The following is a 23,285-nucleotide window of genomic DNA, read 5'->3' on the forward strand; positions in this document are numbered from 1 at the left end:
GATCATTCTAGCTACTATTGTTTTCCTTCAGATGGTGACGTGATAATGAAATTGAGAAGACGAATAGCTGGATTTAAGAAGTTTATTTCACCAACTAATCACGGGTACCCATTAACAAAAATTAAGTCACCCTGCAATATTTAGAGTATTTGTCTTCAAATTATTGCTTTCTTTATTATCATTACTGCAGCTGCTCTTTTAAGAACATGTAGAGAAAACAGAATGAGGTCATTTTTATCTAGTAGCTTAGAGCCATGCATGTATGTCAGCAGCTGCTAGAAATATTAGGTAAATAAAATGTTGAACTGGGCTTCTCAGATCGTCACTAAACCTTCCCAGCAATGTTATGGTGGGCTGGAGAAGGTAAAGTAAAAAATACAGACTCTCCCCAATATGTACCAAATGTCCAGTTAGTGGGAGCCATGTCCTTGGAACAATGTTAGACAATGTGACCTCTAAATTACCTTTCATCCTTGATTTCATCCTTAAGAGTGATAGTTGAAAAATGTTAGTGCCATTGTGCTCAGCCTAGGTCATACCCAATCTAGAATATTGTGTTCTTTTTGATGCCACAGTTTAATAGAGGAATTGACAATTTGCAGGATCCAGTGAAGGGGAACAAGCAAGATGAAGTGCCTCGGGATCATAATAGACAGTTATTGGTCAAAGGAATTGAGTATGTTTAACTCAGAAAAGAAGACTTGGAGGGAAAATAAGTTTCTTCAGTATTTGGCTGAATAAATCAATGAAGGACTAAATTAAAATAGCATTTATTAAAGTCTCACTAGTTTTCAGTATTTGCTAGTCACTATTTGCAACAAAAAATAAGCTAACCATTGCCCTCAGGGAGTTTCATTCTCATAGGTGGAAATAATATATGTAAAGAAATGGTGGGAAGGGAGCTTTTTGATCAGAGGAGTCAATCTGTATAGATAGAAAATGACTTGTCCTTTCCATAAGCGGTGAATAGTTTGCTGTGCCCAAGGAAAAAGATGGGAAAGTTGTGTGTCTGTATGTTTATATTTGGAGACTGTGTATGGAAGGTATTTATGCAATCTTAGAGCGGAGTTGATGATTGGATGGCTTATGAAATATCGTCTAGTGGCCAGGTAGATAGAGCAGGTTGTTTGCACCCATTTAGCAAGTCCATCAAGACAACTTATTTTTAGGGAAATTCCTAAAGTTGTTATTTACATCTAGCCTTGCACCATTTTTTTTTTTAGTTTTTGCAAGGTAATGGGGTTAAGCGGCTTGCCCATGGTCACACAGCTAGGTCATTATGAAGTATCTGAGGTCAGATTTGAACTCAGATACTCCTGACTTCAGGGCTGGTGCTCTATTCACTGTACCATCTAGCTGCCTGAACCATTTCTTCTCTTGGTGTTTTGAACTTTTAAAAAATATCCTAAGGGGATGGCTAGGTTGCGCAGTGGTTAGAGCACCGGCCCTGGAGTCAGGAGTACCTGAGTTCAAATCCGACCTCAGCCACTTCATAATGACCTAGCTGTGTGGCCTTGGGCAAGCCATTTAACCCCATTGCCTTGTAAAAAAAAAATCTTAAAAAGAAGAAAAAAATATCCTTTACTGTTTTGATAAATAAGGAATGTGAAATAGGATCAACATTGGATTCTTTCTAGTCCCGACCCAGACACAAAATTGGATAATTCACTTCCTTTTTCTGAACTCTTTCCCCATTTGTAAAATAGAGTAAAAAACCAAGCACATTTCAGTTCCACCTGTGAGATTCTCTCTCATCACCCCAGATTATAATAACAGCTGACATTTAGACAGAGTTTTAGAATTTACAAAAAGATTTAGGAATATTTTTCTCATGTGAATTTCACAACGACCTTGTGAGATAGGCATTGGGGGTATTTTTAATCCCCATTTAACAGATAAGGAAATGGAGGATCAGAGAAGTTCAGTGTGATTAGACTCTTTTACAGTCACACAGCTAGTACCTTATCAAAGGTGGGCTTTGAAACCTAGGTCTCTCTTGAGTCCAAATCCAGTCTGCTATTCAACATTGCTTCTCCTTTGGAGCAGAGACTGTACCTTTTATTACTTTTTTGTTCCCATTCCCTAGGGCCTCATGGCGTAGGGCTTTGTCCGGTGGAGGGGCTCCATAAATATGTGTTAATGGAATAGGAAACAGCTCTGGGTCGAGCTATAATTGGGAGAGTTGTTTTCTTTTAAATGTTTTCCTCTGCTGTATTCAAATTGGATAACAATGGCCAACTTGGGACTTCCAAAGTGTCCAACTCTGACTTTTGAATGGGAGGGGCTTCAGTGGATTGTCTTTCTCAACCTGTGCCTTGGTAATGTCAGAGAAACTTGTATTGTGTGACTGATACTCTCTTCATCTGATGTGTGGACCATGAATGGAGAACAAAATGAAGAAGACAGTAAGTAAAAAAAAAAAATGAGTCCCATTGATAGATGGCAATTTTGTTGGAGCCAATATTTAATCCTAACAATCCAGTGACTTCTCTATTCAGAAATGGACATTTTAAAGTCCACTCTAATATTCCTGCCCAGAAGCAGGTCATGGAGAAGTACTCTCTGGTTTCTTCTCATAGAATGAAACAAACTTAGTGGTTTTAGGGTATGCTTCTATCTGGGCAAGGAAGAGACCTCAGTGGAATATTATGTTTGGTTCTTCCCTAACTTTTGATCCTACCCTTTTGCCATTCTCTTTTGCTTAATTTCTTTGGTTTGTAGAAGTATTTTTTGGGGAGGGAGGCTGGGTGCCAGGAATCTTTATTTTAATCAAACATATGTCTTATTCTAAAAAAATACTGTTAATTTTAAACAACTCTTGGGAAAGATATCTAGTTTTCATCTACTGCTCTGTGGAAGGTCTCTTGTCCAAGATAGTTCATGATATATAGCCTGAATGACCCTATTTTGTCATATACAGGTCAGAAATAGAATTCAATCTGAGGGGTATTTAATTCATGCATGACAGAGGAGAAAAGTATCCTAGGTTGGTGAATTGAATGTCTCATCAAAATAATCTGGAGTCAGGATTTGATTGAGAGAATGTATTTGAGTTAAAAAAAATTTGATTTTGGTGTCAGGGAATCTAAGTTCTACTCTTGGTTACTATAGGGTCAAAGAACTAGAATTAGAAATAATCCAAAAGTCCACTGGAGCCCAATTCTCTCATTTTACAATTCAAATTACAATTGAGGAAAATGCATCTCAGGGAGGTGATGAGACTTGATCCACTTATAGTCTGTAAGTGACAGGATAGTAGGTAACTTTTAGATAGAACTTTATAGATGTTTTCTTCTTTGATCCTCCCAGCAGCCTTGCAAGGCAGGTACTTTTACAATAGTCATTTTATAGATGAAGAAACTGAGGCAGACCTAGGTTAAGTGACTTCCCCAGGGTTACATAACCAGTAAGTACCTGAGGCAGATCAAGTCTTCCATATTCCAAAGCCAGTGTTCTATCTATTGCACCACCTCCAGTTCTGAAAACTCCAACATTAGCATTGAACCAGGATGTTCTACTGACCACGTGCCTGGACCAACTCAATTTGTTTATTTACTTTTTTGGTTTTTGCAAGGCAATGGGATTAAGTGAGTTGTCCAAAACCACACAGCTAGGTAATTATCAAGTATCTGAGGCTGAATTTGAACTCAGGTCCTTCTGACTCCAGAGCTGGTGCTCTATCCATTGTGCCACCTAGCAACCCCTCAGTATGTTTTATTGAATGCAGCTCACTGTGTGACTTTCAAGAAGGTACTCTAACTTTACAGGTTTTTGTTTCTTCATTTGTCCAATGAAGGGGCTAATCTAAATGATACCTAAAGTTTCTTAGATTCATAAATTTAGAGCTGAAATGGACCCCAGAATAATCCTCTTGCTTTTTAAATCAGAAAACTGAAGTCTGAGAGCGTAAATGACTAAAGTTTCTTCCAGGTTAAAAATTCTGATTCTCTAAGGTCGTTGTCCTTAAATGAGAGCTTCTTTATTATCTTAGGTGGTGCAGTGGAGGAAGTTAGGTGTCTGAACTCAGGAAGATTCATCTTGCTGAGTTCAAAACTGGCCTCAGACATGTATTAGCTGTGTGCCTGGGTAAGTCACTTAACCTTGTTTGCCTTAGTTTCCTCATCTGAAAAATAAATTGGATAAGAAAATGTTAAACCATTCCAATAGCTTTGCCAAGAAAATGCCAAATAGGGTTACAAAGAGTCAGGCATGATTAAAATGACTAAACAGCCATAACAATTCAGATTTAAGGCATTATGTAAAGTATGTGGCACTCTATAATGTATGTAGAATTTCAGAAGGAATCTTAGTGGCCATTTAGGCAATTTCCTCCATTTTGCAGGTGAGAAATCAAGTGACTTAAACAATATCACAGAGTATAATTGAAGTCATTCTGTCTGATCCAGGAGAAAGATCACTATCAGTCAACTGTGGAATTACTATAAAATATTAGAATTAAAGGGATGGACTAAAGTCTACCTTTTAAAGGCTGACATCATTGCATGAGACTTTTCAGCATGAAGTAATGTTTGGGGACTATGATCTGACCTGATGTTTATTGAATAATAAAAATGATAGTTAACTTTTTATGACAGTAATGTGACAGGTATCACACTAAGCACTTTATAGTTATTTCTTTGAAAAACTGTTTTATTTTACTTTTAATTTATGGAATAAACCAACCATTTCAATAACAACATCATAAAATGACAATTGTACATGAAGCTGCAAATCTGTTATGTACAAGTAACCCCATTTGCCTCATATTATCATGGACATTTCTTTTTTTCCCCCCTCTCCTCATCCTAGGAATGACTCTTTTTTGACACAAATTTGTACATAGATATATAAATGTATTTACATATATATGTAAAAATGTAATCTAAAATTAGTTATGTCTTTTGATATTGAGGACTATGCTATGAAGGAACATGTTGTTGTTAATATTGACTTTTGTAGTATGACTTTATTTCCATCTTGTCTTTGAATCCCTATAACCTGATATCCCTGTAACCCTATAACCTTGGTCACTAAAGACTTATTGAATTGAATTTATGTTAATTAAACATGATTGCTTTAAGATAACAAGAAAAAATAAATTGACACCAATTTTGCAGTTTCCTGGAATTTCTATTTCCTTCTTTACTGTGATTATTATTTTTTTTTGCAAGGCAATGCAGTTAAGTGACTTGCCCAAGGCCACACAGCTAGGTAATTATTAAATTTCTGAGGCCGGATTTGAACTCAGGTACTCCTGACTCCAGGGCCAGTGCTCTATTCACTGTGCCACCTAGCCACCCCTACTGTGATTATAAATAATAATCAAGAATATGTCCCATTGGGTCTTAAGATAAATTTACTAATAATGTAGAAAGACAATCTAGGCAATGACTCTGTAGGCAATGACTCTGTACTATTCTTATGTTAATTGTGACAAACAGTGCAATGGGTTGGGAGTTAGAGGACCTGGATTCACTTGCTGCTTGTGTGACCTAGACTAGTCACTTCTGTCAGTATTGAGTTCCTCTTCTGAAAAAGAGATGAATTTAAGTTTCTAGGTATATAACTAGATATTATAAATGTTCTAAATCTGTGTTGCTATGAATGACTGGATAATTAATAATTCCTTAGAAGAAAGTAGAAAATATTACTTCTTTTTGAATTCTAAGAACTAATCATCATTAATTAAAATCATACTGGGACAAGGGATAGGACTTCATTTAAAAAAAATGAAATCTGCTCTTACATTTGTTATCCTTTAAGAATGTCACTAGAAGGTGACCCAAATTGGGTGCTGTGATGAAGTCTAACATCACACACATTTCTTGGTATATACTGTTAAAGACAAATGTGTTTTGTAAATCTTTGTATTATCAGTCAGTAAATATAGTCCATATTGTGAGTTTCTTCTAAGTTCATCAAAAAGCACAGCCAACATTTAACACTTGGAATTTGTAGAGAGCTTTATACGAAGTCTCTTATTTGAAACCCACAGCAACCCTATCAGATGGGTTGGTTGATTGGTTCTTGTCCTTTGTTGTCAAAGAAGACCAAAATTATATCTCTAACATCACTATGTTAGAGATGCTACCATGCGTCCAACTTTGGCTGATCAGACCAATACAGCTTGAAATGTTGTACCGCAGGTTAGGGCACAAATAGTCCATATGAACACCTGGATTTGTTTATTCAAAACTTAAGAATCTCATGTTTACTTTGAACAACTTCAAATCGGCCTTGCTCATAGGGTGCAGCACCTGCTCTGATGAGGGCATGCCATACTGGGCAGTCCTGTGCTAATATCTCCCATACTGCATTATCATTTCTGAAGTTCTTAAGAGAGACCCTCAGGGTGTCCAAGTCGTGCTTCTTCTGACCCCTTTATGAGCACTTGTCCAGTGTGAGTTCTCCATAAAATAGTCCTTTTGGCAAGGGTGCATTTGGCATTGTAACAACATGACCAGACCATTGTAGCTGTGCTCTCAGATGCATCCTATAGATATTAGTATTCTCATTTGGAAGAATTAGATAAATATAGTGGGAGGAGACAGTTGGAGGAGAACCAAGAGAATGGAGAGACACAAAAGTAGAAAATAAATAAACGGGTGGATGAATGAATGAATATATGGTTGGAAAAACTGCATTAAGAGTTTACTATATATATAAATATATATATTATATGGAACATCTATATAATATGGAACATCTAAGCCAGGAAGAGGTTGCTCTATGTGGTACTGTGCTTCTTCTTAGGGAAATTTTTCCAACAAAGGATAATACCTATTAGCCCAGGGCAGCTAGGTGGTATACTGGACTTGGAATCAGGGAGACCCATCTTACTGAGAACAAATCTGGTCCAAGGCACTTACTAGTTGTTTGACCCCAGGCAAGTCACTTAACCTCATTTGCCTCAGTTTCCTCATTTGTATAAATGAACTGGAGAAGGAAATGGCAAAACCACTGCAGTATCTATGCCAAGAAAACCTCAAATGGCATCATGAAGAGAAATAATGGATCAAATGAATGCATCAGACACTGTACCAAGGGCTTTACAACTATTATCTCCTATTTGATCCTCACAGTAACTCTGGCAGGGAGATACTATTATCCTCATTTTGCAGATGAGGAAACAAAGGCAGACAGAGCTTAAATGACTTGCTTAGCTAGTAAGTGTCAGAGACTGGATTTGAACCTAGTACTTTGTCTCTGGATTTAGATCTCTGTCTCTAGAAGACTGCTGGTCAGGGATGTGATGAGGAGGTTTTGTGTTCTGATAAGGATTGGACTAGCTGGTTTCTGAGATCCAATTCACTCCAATGAGCACTTGTGAACACCTTGCTGTTTGTCCTTCATTGTTGAGGATCATGAAATCAGAGAGGTGAAGCCATGACATACTAGCTCTCTGGGTCCAGTGGCCAGATATGAATCAGGAGGAGGGGAGATGGCCCCGGATGCATGGGAGACCTTGATCTTTTTACGTTAAGGTCTTTCTCGGGTGTCCGTTTGACTGAACTAACATCCTTTCTGTGATTAAGGCTAAGAAAGAGAGACAAAGCCCTTGTTATGTGACTGTAAATGTGAAAGGGCTGGGAAGACAAAAAATAATTTCTGTCTTCAATGAACTTTACCATATCACTCAGGATAAAATATAAAAGCAGATAAGTAAATGAGTGATCATTGGAAAGGAAAGAGAGACCACAAACAACTGGGGGGAGAAGAAGGGTGGGTTGAGAAGGGCTTCCTGGAGGAGCTGGCATATGAGTTTAGCCAGGGGTTCAGAGAGGTGGGGGAATGGGGGTGGGAGGTGGGAAAGATGGTGGGGTGGGGAAGAGGATGTACAGCTCAGGTAGTGAGGACAGTCAATGAAAAATCAGCGATTAGTCAGGGAACATTAGAATATGTGAGAGGGATTAAATATATAAAAGACCAAGGACAGGCAGGAGTCAGAATGGCAATGGATTAAGTGACTTGCCCAAGGTCACACAGCTAGGCAGTTATTAAGTGTATGAGGTCTTATTTGAACTCTGGTCTTCCTGACTCCAGGGCCGGGGCTCTATCCACTGAGCCACCTAGCTGCCCCATAAAGCTGCCCCATAATGCCAACCAGGGAAGCCTGTAGTTTCTCCTGGAGGCAGTAAGGAGCCACTGAACATTCTTAGGAGCAATGGTGAGACTTAGTAGTTCTATAACCCAAGAGCTTTTGCAGAAATACTAGAGGAGGCTGCCATTTCCTTCTTGTCCAAGGTCACACAGCTAATAAGTATCTGAGGTCAGATGTAAACTCAGGTCTTATTGGCATTGGCCCAGCATGTTATCCAGTGCACCACTTAGCGGCTCTGCTTTTAAGGTAATGGCTGTAATAATGCAATAATTTAATCTTCTCTGTGAGGTGCTACACAGCCTCACAGGGACCGCCTCAAAAGTTAGGACTGACAAATTGCCTGGATCTGCCTCTGGGACAATTAGCAAATGACTTAATCTCATAGCTTCAATTTTTCATTATGTAGCTAAGAGAGATAAGCCTTCCTCACTGGGTGGTGGTGGGAGATCTAAGAAGAAAATGAAGGTGAACATGTCTTGAAACGTACTGGGGGCAAGGCACAAGAAAATTGCTTATAATCATTAAAACTCAAGGGCTTTTGCCTCTGTACTTCTGTGATTCCATCAGGATAATTACCTGAGATAGAGGATCTGGGGAGCTAGTTTTTAATTCTCCAGAGGAGGAGGAGGAGGAGGAGGGAAGAAGGATAGGGCTGCAGGGTCCTCCGGGAGTAAGTAAACCTCCAAACTCCACAATGAGAAACTAGTGACGCTTGCATTCCTGTTCTGCCCAGATGGCCTTGTCCCATCCCATTCAGGAAATGACACATTTCTATTTCTGCTTCAAGTGTCTGATTTTCATAGGTATAATAATGGAGAGATTAATTTAGCCTCCCAAAGAATGGAGAATGCCTTGTGTACCACAAGCTGATGGACTGGTGTGGGGGGCCACCCACCTCTCATTCTTTCCCCTTTTTCCTGCTGTTTGTAGCAAAGTGACACAGGAGATAACAGATGACATTTTTATGCCTTCTGGGAGAAAGGGAAAGGTGAGGGGTCGCAGGACCTAAGAGGGACCTTTATTTATCTGTTCCAAATCTGTGTTCATTGTTTCAGGAAAGGAGGGAGTATTTTTAGAACTTTACACTGCAGAAAGTAACAATGCTTCTCACATTGGTGCAAAGCAGCTGTTTTATTCAACTTGGCTCAAAAAGCATTGATTTAGCTCTTATTGTTTGCAAGACTCTGTGCTAGACCCAGGGGATGTAGCTGGATCTGCTTCACTCTGAACTTTGTTATCTTCCTCCATTCTATTGCAACCAGCTTGTTGAAGTGGAAAGAATGTACAAAAATGATATGGGGAATGCCAAGAGATTTATAAAATGAAGTAAGAAAACTCAAGAGAAAGAAAATGCACACTATAACTGTATAAACAAAATTCTTGTGAACCATCCTGATTATGGGCCTCCTTGTTAGATAGTACAGGTTCTAGGTCTTTTTATAGGTCGGAATTTTCCATAGTTCATGAGTCCCCATTATTGTGTTTTTTTTTTTACCTTGTAAACCAGACTATATACAGTTCATAAAAAAGCATTTAAGTTATCTTGTTGGTTTATCATTTTCAGTCAAGTCTGACTCTTCATGACTTCATCTAGGGTTTTCTTGGCAAAAATACTTGAGTAGTTTTCTATTTCCTTAGCCATCTCATTTTATAGATGAAGAAACTGAGGCAAACAAGGTTAAGCGACTTAGCCAAGGTCACACAGCTAGTATGTATCTGAGACTGAATTTGAACTCAGGTCTTCCTGACACCAGGCTCAGCATGTTATCTACTGTGTCACTTAGCTACTCTGCATTTACATTAATGATAATGCAAATAATGCAATAATTTAATATTTTCTCCATAACATTTGGCTTGCCCTCACAAGCATATGTATCCTATTTTATATTTATGTATTCATATACACATTTTTAGTATATACTTACATAAATAGAATGCTGATATGATAGTGGGGGTCTACAAAAGTAGTAAGGGTCTCTTTGGGGCTAAGGCCTGGGACTTAGGGAATGAACACAGTGAAAGATCCAGAAGACCATGAAGGAAGAGTATGCGCATGACTACAACCCACATTTCAGTGTCCTGGGTCAGTCTCCACCTTCCTCTTCTCGTTCTCTTTTTAAGATATTCAAACTCAACAACCTAATTCAGAATTATAGAATTAAACAAACAAATAAATGCATGCACATATATTGAAATAATTTCTAGTAGTTCTATAAATACTTATAAAACACCTACTAAGTGACAGCATTTTTTTCAGGAATTAGGGACACAAAAACAAATGAAAGAGTCTCTGCCTCTAAAATGACTTTTATTCTACCATAGGCAGCTATATAGTGCCATGACTGGGTTTTTGTTGGGAGTTTGATTCAGGAAGTTCTGAGGTCCATATCTGCTTCAGACAATTACCCAATACCAGAATGATCCTGATAAGTCCCTTAATCTCTTTGTGCCTCAGTTTCCTTGTCAGTAAAATGGTGATGATAATATAGTACCTAGTTCACAGTTGTGAGGATAAAATGAATTATCAGAAGACCTCTGAGGCCATCTTGTCCAAATGAGGAAAATGATCCTCTGACCCCAGAGAAGGGCTTTTCTCACTATGTAACCTGCCTCCCCAGAGATTATGAGGCTAGTCTTAGGTCCCTGCAACTAAGTGAGAGTGAAGTAAAGCGAAGGCCAATTCAAGTCCAGTTAGTGACTACTGAGCATCTCTTCCCTTTTGTTATTTTATTTTTTTTTTAAAAAGGATCACTGAAGTCATTACAAAAGTAGAACTGAAATTTTATTCTTTAACAATCAATCACCATGCATTTATTAAACATCTATTAGGTGCCAAACTCTGTGATAATCACTAAGGATACAATGACAAAAATGAATTAACCGCTGTCCTGAAGAAGTTTACTTTCTATTGGTTGGGTGGTTATCTGACCTCAAGGAATGTATATTCTGGTGGCAGAAACAATTACACAAATAAATACAAAATATAAAAAACACACAAAACCCTCAAATACAGAGGGTCCCCAAAATCATAGTGCAGACTTTAATTATTGCTGGGAAATCTTGTATTGATAAACGGCTCTGGGAAGATTGGGAAACTCTGAGCCTTGAAGGATGCAAGGAATTCTGAGAGGCACAAAGGATTAAATTAGGTTTTGTGGATAGCAGAACAATACTCTAGTTAAGAGAAGAGGGAGGAACAAGTGTGGGTCGACTAGATATGTATATCTATCTATCTATCTATATCTATCTATCATTATCTATCATCTCTATCTCTCTTACTCTATCTATAGGACAGTTAGATGGTGCAATGGATAGATAGGTCTTGGAGTCGGAGAATAGAAGTTTGAATCCAGCCTTACTGACTGTGTGACCTTGGACAAATCATTTAATACTGATTGCCTCCCATCCAGGGCTATTTTCAGTCATTCTGATTCATATCTAGGCACTGGATCCAGATGACTGAAGGAGAAAGTGAGGCTGGTTACTTAGTACAGCCCCTCCCTCCCCCCACTTAAATTTAGTTCTTGTGTTTGTCATGGCATCTGTCTCTGGCTATATATATACATATATATATATATATATATATATATATATATATATATATATAATTATGAGATTATCTTAAGGACTTATACCTATCTATACATTTTTATTTTTCTATGAGGTGTTGTGGTTGGACAGATAAATGCTTAACTGCTCATGGAAAGGGAGAACCATACTTTCTTTAACTTGTGATAGTCTAAAAAAAGAACATTAAAAAAGTTTTAACATGACTTCTCTACCAGAAGATCTCATAATTTTCAGGAGAAGAAAAGACTTAGGGTGGTAAATGATAATCTTCCTGTCTGAAAGAGTCTCTTCTGGAAGAGAATGAGATTTTTAAAAATCAAATCAATCAACCATCATTTATTAACTCCTACTATGGGTCAGGCACCATACTAAGCTTGCTATTGTTCAGTCAGTTTTCAGTTGTATCTAAATCTTTGTGACCCTATAACGGTTTTCTTGGCAAAGGTCATAGAGTAATTTGCTATTTCCTTTCCCAGCTAATTTTTAAGATGAGGAAATGGAAACAGACAGTGTTAAGTGGTTTGCCCAGGGTCACATAGGTAACAAGTGTATCTAAGACTGTATTTGAACTCAGGTCTTCCTGACTCCAGATTTGGCCTATCCATGTGCCACCTGTAGCTGTTCCATTGCACCAATGGGGATGCAAAAGGAGGCAATAGACAGTTTTTGTCCTAAAGGATCTTTCCAAAGACTGGACCTAAGAGCAATAGGTAGAAGTTGTAATGAGGCAATTTAGCTTAGATGTCAAGAAAACTTCCTAACAATGAGTATCTCAAAGGAGAATATGCTGCTGCCATAAGGGGATCTCCCTGGAGGTCTTTAAGCATAAGATAAATGCCTACCAGAGGCAATGAGGTGGCATCATGGACAGAGCGTGGGTCTTGGAATCAGGAAGCTATTTGAATTTGACTCCTGCCTCACCCGCCCTCTAGCTCACTCCAGGATGAGCCAGGAAATCACTCAACCTCTGTGTGTCTTGGTTTGGGCCCTTAATAAATATTTATTGACTAAATGACTTATCTGTAAATGTAGACAATAATTACATCTAAATTACAGGGTTCTTGTGAGAATCAAATGAGATAATATATGTAAAGTGCTTTTCAAACCTTATGGTGCTAAATAAATTCTAGTTATTATTATGGATTATTATTATTTATTCTTACATGGCATTTGCATTATTCTTTAGGTACAAATTAAATTAAATGATCTCTCAGAAAGTTAATAGATAACATCTATTTAGTACTTTAAGTTTTGCATAACATTTTCCCTCGCATAATATCTTCTCATTTCATCCTCTCTACAATACTTAGAGTTCTGTTCCTATTTTATTGAAAAGGAAATGAAGGCCTGGGGAGTTTAAGTGAGTTGTTTGGGGGAAATAGAGTAAGTTTCTGAGATTGTCCATTATTTCTCTACCGATGTTACATTATCTAGCCACCTGTCCTTTCGATCCTTGAATTTCTGAGGTTCTGTGATTCGAGTGACTTGTTTTCTGATTCCTTGGGTCAACCAGGCTGACCTAAACCTGGTAGAGGAGAAGAATTGGGGGAATGTCGGGGAAAGGGCTGTGGTGAAGGTCATTTCTATTGCAGCTTTCATCTCATCCTTCCCAGGTTGGTTCCCCAGAGATGGGATAGAAACAGTAGGATGTTTCAAATGTAGCCAGGTGACTTTTCTCTGTCAATTCTTCATGACAGTTGATTCTTTTGACAGGTATCATGGATCTCAGTTACGAGGCTGAGAGTCCCTTGGCTCCACCTGTTGAACTTCTAGAACAACTGGCACACTACGACTGGCCTTTTCAAGATGGTGGCAAGTTCAATTTACCTTATAAATTCATTCCTGTGAAATGGGTGTGTATTAAGTGAATGGGCTTAGAATGAACAAAATTGGCAGCCACCAAGAAAGTATTGATTCAATTCTATTTCTCTCAGCAGTGAATGTATTTAAAATTATCGATCTGGAGGTTCTTATGGATCAATATCTTTCACTTCTGTAGAGGAACCAGAAAAAGAAGCAAAAAAAAAGCTTTTGATGTAGTTCAAAAACCAAGATACTTTATTGGTTTAAGATTCTTATTTTTCAAGATCTGCTGGGCTGCCTAGAGGGTTCTTAAGTCAGGTTAATGATGCCAATCTTAAAAGCGAAGATATCACAAGGGCATTGAAATAATGTCCACTAACTTGGGGGTTTCTGTCACCACCTGATGGGGTGGGGAAGATATGAGACAAGGTCCTCTGTTCATGGTACATAGCATTCTCGTTAAAGGATAAATAGTAAGTGCCAGAGCCAGAATTTGAACTCAGGTTTTTCAGCTCCAAATCTGGGCTTCTGTTCCTTGCATTGGGACCATAACCCTTGGGAATAAACCAATTTGAAAGGTGTAGAAAATTTTGAGTGACACGTTTGCAATTTCCAATAAAGATGGTACTGGTCTCTAATCTCTCTTTCATCCAGGTCAATCCTCAGCATCCCCGAGGAAATTCAGTGATCATAGGAGCCGGCCAATATTTCTGCAACACAGGTGAGGTGCTACTTATTTTTCTGACACTCTGGTACAATACATTGCCCATAAAAATCCATCATAGGTGATCTCAAAATACTTTGTATTTTCTATAAATCTAAAACTATAGTCCAAGATGCCAGGATCTTAAATGTAGAGAGGACAAAACCTCAAAAGTCACCTAGACCAATACTTTCATTTTTTAGTTGAGAAAACTGAGACCCAGTGAATTGAAATGACTTACTCAAGGTCACACAATCAGAAATGTAATCTTAACATAATCCTTTGATGCTACAGGAGTACCAGTTCACTAAATTGCTAGAGATCCTCCTTCCCCCCTTTCAAGAGTCCTAGATTGCACCACTTTCTTTTGGTGAAGTTAGCCCACTCAGGGAGATAATGTGCTAAATATAATACTTTGAATTTTCTTCCATTTTTGTAAGTATATAATATTTCAATTCTTATCACCTTCCCAATTAGAATTGGATAGTTCCAGCCTGATATGAGTCATCCTAGAATGGTAGAAAGAGAATGTTTTGCTGGGAATCTAGAAAGCATACTTCAGGTACTTAGCTATGAACCCATGGGCAAGACAAACCCCTGTGAGTCTCATTTTCAACATCTGTAAAATGGGAATAATGATATCTGTATTAGCTACCTCATAAAGATGAAAAAAGTGCTTTGAAAAACAACTCTAGAACTATATTACTATTATTGAGATTGAATTTTCGAGTCTTTGCTTATATTATGTTCTACTGATTAGATAAGTAATTCTCAAAAATGTGTTCTAGGGAAGCTCATGAGTCTTTCAATGGGTCTATAAGGTCAAAATAATTTTCATAATAACACTAAAAAATTCTAATATTATAAATATCACCAGATAAACCACACAAAATTCCAAATTCCTCAATGATTTATAAAGTTCAAAAAAAAGTATCTTCAGACCCCAAATTTGAGAACTACTACATTACTAATTCAGAGAATAAAAATACAAATAAAAATAAAGATGTCCCTGCCCTCAATTTGCTTACATTTTAATTCAGGAAGAGAGTTTGTGGTTTGTAGAGGAAACATCCTTGGAAGCATGGCCAGAAGGTAGAAAAGTCCAGAATCTGGAGCTGAACCTCTTCCAATGGAGGTTCTGGGGCAGATTTCCTCTCTCCTTCTTCTCTACCTATAACAAATCCTGTAATTCAAAGTCTATTTTAATACCTGTTTCCTTAATGAATTTTTTCCTGCCTACTTTCAACAGCAGTGTCCCTTTCCTCCCATGAATTCCTAAAGATCAATCATTTGACTTTACCATGTACCATCTTGTGATATATCCTGTCAAATTGAAGAAAGGAGGAAATAGGTTTCAGGAAAGGGGGTTTAAAGATTGGTTCTATGGAGATTCACTTTTTGTGATGAACTCACCCATCTCTGACTCCAGGAGATAAGAAAGACTTAAATTTTAATTCACAGGACACTAGGTAACTACATGAAGTTCACAGATGACTACAAGATATTCACAGGATAAGTTTTTTGGAGCAGCAGCAACATAGTTTCTTAAAGGATAGACTAATTAGTAGAAGTTAAGATTATAAAAAGACCAAAATGCTTAAAAAAGGAAAAAAGGGAAGGAAAAGAAGCTTAGAACAACATAGATCCAGTTTCATGGAACTGGTACCATTTTGATCCAGTAATATAAGCCAGAACACATGAATCTAGCTTAGAGAAAAGAAGAAGATGAAACCCAGATGGGAGTCAAGGAGAGAAGAGAGCTTGCAGCAGATTTTGCTTAAATTCATTTCAATGGGGCAGGGGTGATGTGTGAGGTGATTTAGCATCTCCAGGTATTCTCCAATGGCAGTCGCTGCAGGCATTGCACCTGTCTACTTACTGTGTCTTCTCCTGCCCCAAAGATTGTTGCCAAAAAGTAATCGAGTTTTAACTCCACTCAGGTACAGCTCTGTGACCAGAGTTCCTCTGCCATACCATCTTATTTTCTTGATCTTACAGTGTGAATTCACTTATCTCAATGAGTGCGATGGATGGGTGTCCTAGGAGGGCAGAAGTTGTTTATTATACTGACTCATAGCTAGTATAGTGAGTCAATGTTTATGGAATAAGTGATTTTGGAGTCACAAGATCTGAGTTCAAATATCATTTTAATTTATTAATTATTATTCATATTAGTTTAATTAAATCAAATTAGCTAATTTCATTAAACTTCCATTTAATTAATCATGTGATCTTGGATAATTAACTTTAAACTTTTGGTGGCATGGTTTTGATATTGTGGGTGGTAAGTTGTTCCACTTGTGTCCAACTCTACGGGACCCCATTTGGGTTTTCTTCTAAGATACTGGAGCAGTTTGCCATTTCTTTTTCCAACTTATTTTACAGATAAGGAAATTGAGGCAAACAGGATTAAATGAGTTGCCCAGGGTCACATAGCTGGTGAGTGTCTGAATCCAGATTTGAATTTAGGAAGATGAGTCTCCTGACTCCAGAACCAGCACCTCTATCTACACCTAGCTGCCACTATTACTTTATTCAATAAAATAAGGAGGAATGATCTGGATGACCTTTGAGATCCTTTCCAACTTTACTTATAGGATTCTAGGATTCCCTGCATTCAGACCCTGGCTATGATATTTTATAACCATATGTTCTTGAACAAGTCACTTTCCAGGCCTCAGTTCTTCTTAGACTTGATGGTTTTTTTAGGCTCTCTTTTAGTTCTAAAACTATGATATTTCTACTTTTATTAAACTAATCTATTCTTTCTTATCTGTGACTCCAGGGAAATAATATCTCTTAGAATTCTTAAAGCAATTTATTTGAACAAACATTTATTAATTCCCCATTGAGAGCAGAACCCCTTGCTAGTTGTGGAGGAGACACAGTTTAGATTAAACATCGTTCTTACTTTTACTTCTAGTAGAGGAGTGTGGTATACAAATAATGATAATAACTTAAAAGCACATTAATCTAGAGGCAGGTGTGGTATGGTGGGTAGAGAACTGGGTTCAGGACCTACCTAATGGTTCTGTGACATTGCACATAACACAACTCCCTAAGACTATAAGTTTTAGAAAAAAGTGTTTGATAGACTTTGCTCAAGGGAGTTTCTTATATTAAAGAAATCACAAGTCTATTCCTAATCTCAAGCATATTAGAAAGGCTCATTTTTTACATAAGGAACTAAAGATTGTTATTAACTGGGGGAAATGAAGAGCACTTTCTGGAGGAGACAGTATTTTAATTGAACTTTAAATTGATGGATAGAATTCAATAGACTAAACTGGAGAGGGGGAGGACATCCAAAACGTAGAGAGATAAGATATGAAGCTGGAAAATAGCAGAATGTGTTCTGGTGTCAATGAATAGTCTCATTGTGCTCTCCAAAGTCTGAAACCTTGGGGTTATCTCTGACCTTTCTTTTTTCTTCACTTCTCATAGTCAATCACTTTTCATCTGTCAGAACTTTTGCTATAATCTTCTAAGAGATCTGTTAAAAAACCATGTATTCTTTTAAGGTTCAGTTGAAGTGTCATTTTTCTCTATGAGACCCTCCCTCCCAGGTGAACACAATATTTTTCTTCTTAAAGCCTCCATAATATTCTTTCCGAACCTCTGAATTTTATTTGTATCATTGTTATTTGTGTAACTTTCTTTTCTATTATCAGATTGTATGTTTTTTGATGATGGGGCCTATACCCTATCTGTCTTTCTATCATTAATGCTTTGCTGTTGGCAAACCCTTAAGAAATCTTTGGAGAATTGGCATTTGGATGCTTTCTGGTTCCACTGAACTATTTCCTCCCATAGCATTCCCATCATGACAGAGGAGATGGCCCGGAATGCCCTTCTGAGCTTTGTGAATTCCAGATGTTGCTATGGCAACCGAGCAGCTGGGGAGCTGGTCATTCAGAATCTGAGGCAGCAGATGTTATACAGAGTAAGTAGACTCTGACCAAGGAGCTCTGAGGACCTCTCCTGACCACTGCTGGGAGGGATAAGATCTGAGCCCCATCCAGTTCTTATCAGAAATGTCCAACATTCTTTCTGTGCCTCCTGCTACATCTAGGAGTCATCTAAGGGGGGCATCAAGGTCACTGGAGGGTGTAAGTCTGAAAGGCAGCATGGGATAATGGATACTTACTTTATAATCATCATTCAAGATCTACTTTGGACCCAAACTGGATATATAACCAAAGAAAAATCACTAAACTTCCCAATGCTCCACAATACACCACCCCAAAAGCCTGGGTGTTCCTTGTTGGTGAATTGTTTAGGTCCTTATATATAAGGCTTTTTAAAGTTTCCTGAGATGACTATAAGGATAAAGAAAATAAACTTCAATTTTTTTACCATGTCTTGAGCCTCAGAACGACGATACCCCATTTTCCAAATGTGGTTTGCTGTTTTATTATATCATCTTCTCCCATCTATTAGGGCTGTACTGGAGCCTGCTCATGTCAAGAACTGAGATGTAGATTTTTGGTATAAACATTTAAATCTCAAAAATTGCAAATGTTGCCAATCAGGCCTTGATTCATTATTTTTCTCATAAACTTAAGAAAGTGAAGGACAAAAATATCAATAACAGATTGAACTTAAAAGTTCATAATGTGTACATTTTTTTCAGAGAGCCAGTTAAATATTTACTAGTACAACATAGTCTTTTTTTAATAGTAGAAAGGTTTTATTTATTTTGAGTTTTACAAGCGAGACTGGGGGAAAAATTGCAACAAAGTCTTAAAGCATGTTGCATGGAATGAGTTTATTATTAGAAATTAAAACTTTAAAGTTAATTCAGTTTTGAGACATTGAAGAAGGGAAACATTTCATATGATATAAAGCCACTGAAGGCATCCTGGGCTGTTACAAGACTGGAATTAGAATCATTTGTTATGGAGTCATTTGGAACATCCATAGATGACTTTGTGAAAAGAAACTTCCAACTGATTCTCAGAGGCGGCATCGGGTATATACACAATGTTTTTTCTTTATAAAAACTTTGATTATTAATTTTTTTCTAGTATCGACTGGAAACCTTTAGTGAATCCAGGTTAAGTGAATGGACATTTCAACCTTATACTAGTAAGTAGATGTTGAAATATCAATTAAATTACGAATAACATCCCTTGCCCCAAACCTTATCCTCAGGGGTATGCTAAAACCTTTTTAATGCCAGCTAATGAGAGTGGGGTGCTAAAATTTCAGTTTGAGCATTGAACTTCAGAAACTGGCAAATGTTACAAATTAGGCTCAGTGGATAGGCTATGGATAGACACTGGGCTTAGAATCAGGAAGACTCAACTTCATGTATTCAATTCTGGCTTTGGCCATTTATTAGCTATTTGACCCTGGGCAAGTCACTTAGCCTTGTTTTTCTCGGTTTCCTTATTTGTAAAATGAGCTGGAGAAGGAAATGGCAAGAAGTATATTTGCCAAGAAAATCTTAAAATGAGGTCACAAAGAGTTGGACACAATTGAAATGACTAAATAACCATAGAAATTAGGGTTTGATTTGTTTTGTTTGGACTTCAGCAAATAATGGTGATTATTTGAGTGCAGATTAAGCTTTAAAAATATACTTTGGCTATATATTTTTTCTTCTCAAGAGCAAGTTGTTAAATATTTATCAGTATCCTTACCCAGGAAAGATAGTACTGTAGACAAATACTGAATAGGAATTAGGAGATCTGGGTTCTTTTCTGGGTTTTACTACCTAATGGCAAATCTTTTAGAATCTCCCCTACTAAGAGATCATTTCTTTTTTGTTTGTTTTTTATTTTTTGTTTTTGCAAGGCAGTGGGGTTAAGTGACTTGCCCAAGGTTGCACAGCTAGGTAATTATTAAGTATCTGAGGTCGGATTTGAACTCAGGTCCTTCTGACTCCAGAGTTGGTGCTCTATAAGATCATTTCTTTAGATATTCTTTAAGTTCATTTTAATGTGTAATGTTCATTAAACATCTAATATGAGTAAGATGTTGAGTATACAGAATAAAAAACAAACTAAACAATCTCTGCTTCAAGATGTCTAGTGTTATGTCTCTCATTTTTGCCTATTTCTATGTTTAGCATCAACTGTATTATAATGGTATAAGTAATGGGTTGAAACTCCAACTTTAGCACTTACTCATTAAATAATTTTGGAAAAGACACTGAGGTTCAGTTTCTTTTTCCTTAAAGATTAAGTTGGCCATATTTGTACTGCCTTCCTCAGAGGACTGTTATAGAGGAAGTGATTTTTAAATCTTTAACATGTTATAGAAATCTGAGTTATTACTTTGGAGCAGGACTTACTTAGCTCTTGGAATGACATGGTAAAGGAGTAACTTTTGCAACCACTCTAGTTACTGGATATTTTTTTGAAGCTGCTCCATCGATAAATCTTGAAAAGTTAAAGCACAAATCCAGGGTGACAGCCAATTTCTGGTGAACAGAAATTCAATATAGGAAAATGTACCTTTATAAAATAAAGAAATGAGGGGTGAGTCAATAAATTTTTTTTCCCTTTCTGCAAGGTAATCTTTTGGAATCAAAGGTTAAGTCAACAAGCGTTTTAAAATGAGTTTTTGAGGTCTGTCTGATTCCTTAATTTATTTTAATGAACCAAAAAACTATTTTCTTTCTATTTCTGTTGAAAAAACAAAAACAAAAGAAAGTCCTTGTAAAACTATGCAGAGTCTAGCAAAAATTCTGATTTTGGATATGTTCTAACAAATGTCTGCATATTTAGTCTACCAACTTTTCCATCATGAGCTAGATAACATTTTTCATATTTGATCCTCTGAAGTGATGGCTGATCATTCCATTGAACACAGTGCTCAAGCCTTCCAAAATTTGAATTTATAATATTCTTATAGCATAAATAATTTTTTCTAGTTTCACTCATTTCATTCTATATTATTTCAAAGAAATATTCTCAGTTCTCTGAAAACTCCCTTTTCATCGTTTCTTATGCTATTAATTCACATTCTATAATTCATTCTGGTTTCCACAATTTATGGGTGCCCCACTTAGTTTCCAGTTATTTTCCACCACAAAAAGAGATTCTATGAATATTTATGTACGTATGGAACTTTTCCCTTTTTAATTTGAACCATTTAGGGCATAGGATTAATAATGTAATTTGGGGGTCAAAGGGTACAAACAATTTACTTACTTTGGGAGTATAGTTCCAAATTTCTTTTCAGAATGGCTGGACCAATTCACAGCTTCACCAACTCATCCTCAGTGCACCCATTTCCCCCAGCTCTCCAACATTTATCACTTTTCCCTTTTTTGTCAACTCTTATAAACTGATGAATATGAAATGGAACCTCAGAATTGCTTCAATTTGCATTGTTTTAATTGCTAGAGATACGAGGCATTATTTCAGGTATTTGAATTCTTAACTTGAGAACTACCTTCCATCAATGATTTATTAATCAAGGAATGACTTTTATTCTAATAATTGAAATCAGTTGCTTGTAATGATTGGAAATGAATTACTAGAGAAACTTATAGCCTTCTTCCCCTCTATTCCCCTTCCAAGCCTTCCTCAGTTAGTTGTTTGATTTGATCTGTCACTTGCCCTCCACCACCAATCTCCTTTATCCTGGTTGCTCTGATATACAAAATACATTTTCCTCTCTTGGTCTCTTCTTATGGGAAACTCATATCATTAATGCATGAGCTGATATTTAAAGTTTAAATTTCTTTAAAACTAAGTTTATTTGAATTTATACTCAAATCTGAGAAGCTCACAAGAATCACAGAAGCTTAAGTTTTTAAAGATGGGAAGAACCTTAATGTCTATCTTGTTTAAACCATATTCTTCACTGCATTTTCATTAAGAAATCAGTAAGGAAATAAATATGGGAGAATTTCAGAACTGAGTGGGAGGAGATTTCATGCTGCACACCTTCTCTTCTGTCCTCAATCATAGGTAAATTCTGGGTACTGTTTATCAAAGCAACATAAATCTTTCATAGCATTGTATCTTTTATTGACTCAATTTAACTAATAGTCTATGCACAAATTTCCTGTGGAAACAGGTTAAATCTAACTTTCATTCTAACTCTAATCCTAATTCTCATTTTTAACCCTAAATTAATTCCAATCTGTGAACTAGACTTGGCCCACAATTAATTCTAAGTAATATAACCCTTACCAATCAGACCACAGATTCAGAGAGATTTCCTTTTTTGAAATTTAGATCACTCAGTTGATGGCCCGAAAAAAGGAGCATCTCCCAAGCCTTGGGACATCAAAGTGCATGTCCCTCCCATGTTTCAGGAGGACACTAAGAAGTTTCAAGTACCACACTCCTCCTTAGTCAAGGTAATGTGACTATAAGTATCAAATACTGACCAAGTATTTATAAAGTATGTAGCATGTTTCAGTCACAAAAGGTAAACAGTCCCTGCCATCCAGGAGCTTACAGACTAGATAGGCTAACATGCATATAACTATGTATATAAAATATATGTATATTCTACATATTGTACTATATATATATATATATATATATATTACATAAAAATGAGATGTAAAATGGAAAAAAAATTAGTTTTAGAGGGAAAGAAGTAGCAGCCAGAGAGAACAAGAAAAACAATATTAGACTGAAGGTAGAATTTTTCTTGCCTTTTATCTCTAGTGCTTGGGGCAGTTCTTTGCACACTGCAAGGGTTTAATAAATATTTATGGACTGACCGAACAATGGTCTCTCGTATATGATGATTTTCTAATTTTTTTTTTTTTTTTTGCAAAGCAATGGGGTTAAGTGGCTTGCCACACAGCTAGGTAATTATTAAGTGTCTGAGGCCAGATTTGAACTCAGGTACTCCTGACTCCAGAACTGGTGCTCTATTCACTGAGCCACATAGCCACCCCTGATTTTCTAATTTCTGAGAGTTATAACAGGTTGAAAATTTTCTCACCATGAGATATTTTAAGAAGGCTACAACTCTCCTCACTTTATTTCTTCTTTTCATAGATTGGGAACTATTAATTTGGAATAATGAATGTAATAACAGCTTTTCTTTCAATGTATTGGTTTGTTTTTATGAAGTATTATCTTTCTAAAATTAAATTTTGTAGGGAATGGCTCTTTGGAAGAGGAATGGGAA

The 23,285-nt window shown here is 36.9% G+C and overlaps 1 protein-coding gene across 3 annotated transcripts in view; it reads left to right on the forward strand.

The window, feature by feature from the left end:
* SSUH2 (ssu-2 homolog) overlaps positions 1 to 23,285 on the forward strand; it is a 171,514-nt gene that overhangs the window by 112,981 nt on the left and 35,248 nt on the right. For 2 of the 3 annotated variants that reach the window (XM_074198670.1, XM_074198669.1), the window contains 5 exons: positions 13,385 to 13,483; positions 14,129 to 14,195; positions 17,991 to 18,120; positions 19,205 to 19,265; positions 22,373 to 22,497. In XM_074198670.1, coding sequence (XP_074054771.1) covers positions 13,390 to 13,483; positions 14,129 to 14,195; positions 17,991 to 18,120; positions 19,205 to 19,265; positions 22,373 to 22,497 — 477 coding nt within the window. In that variant the 5' untranslated portion in view covers positions 13,385 to 13,389. Of the gene's footprint in view, positions 1 to 1,507; positions 2,406 to 13,384; positions 13,484 to 14,128; positions 14,196 to 17,990; positions 18,121 to 19,204; positions 19,266 to 22,372; positions 22,498 to 23,285 lie in introns of those variants that run through there. The other variant, XM_074198668.1, reaches the window with a different exon arrangement.

This window comes from Macrotis lagotis, chromosome 8, assembly GCF_037893015.1.
Source record: "Macrotis lagotis isolate mMagLag1 chromosome 8, bilby.v1.9.chrom.fasta, whole genome shotgun sequence".
Taxonomy (NCBI): domain Eukaryota; kingdom Metazoa; phylum Chordata; class Mammalia; order Peramelemorphia; family Peramelidae; genus Macrotis; species Macrotis lagotis.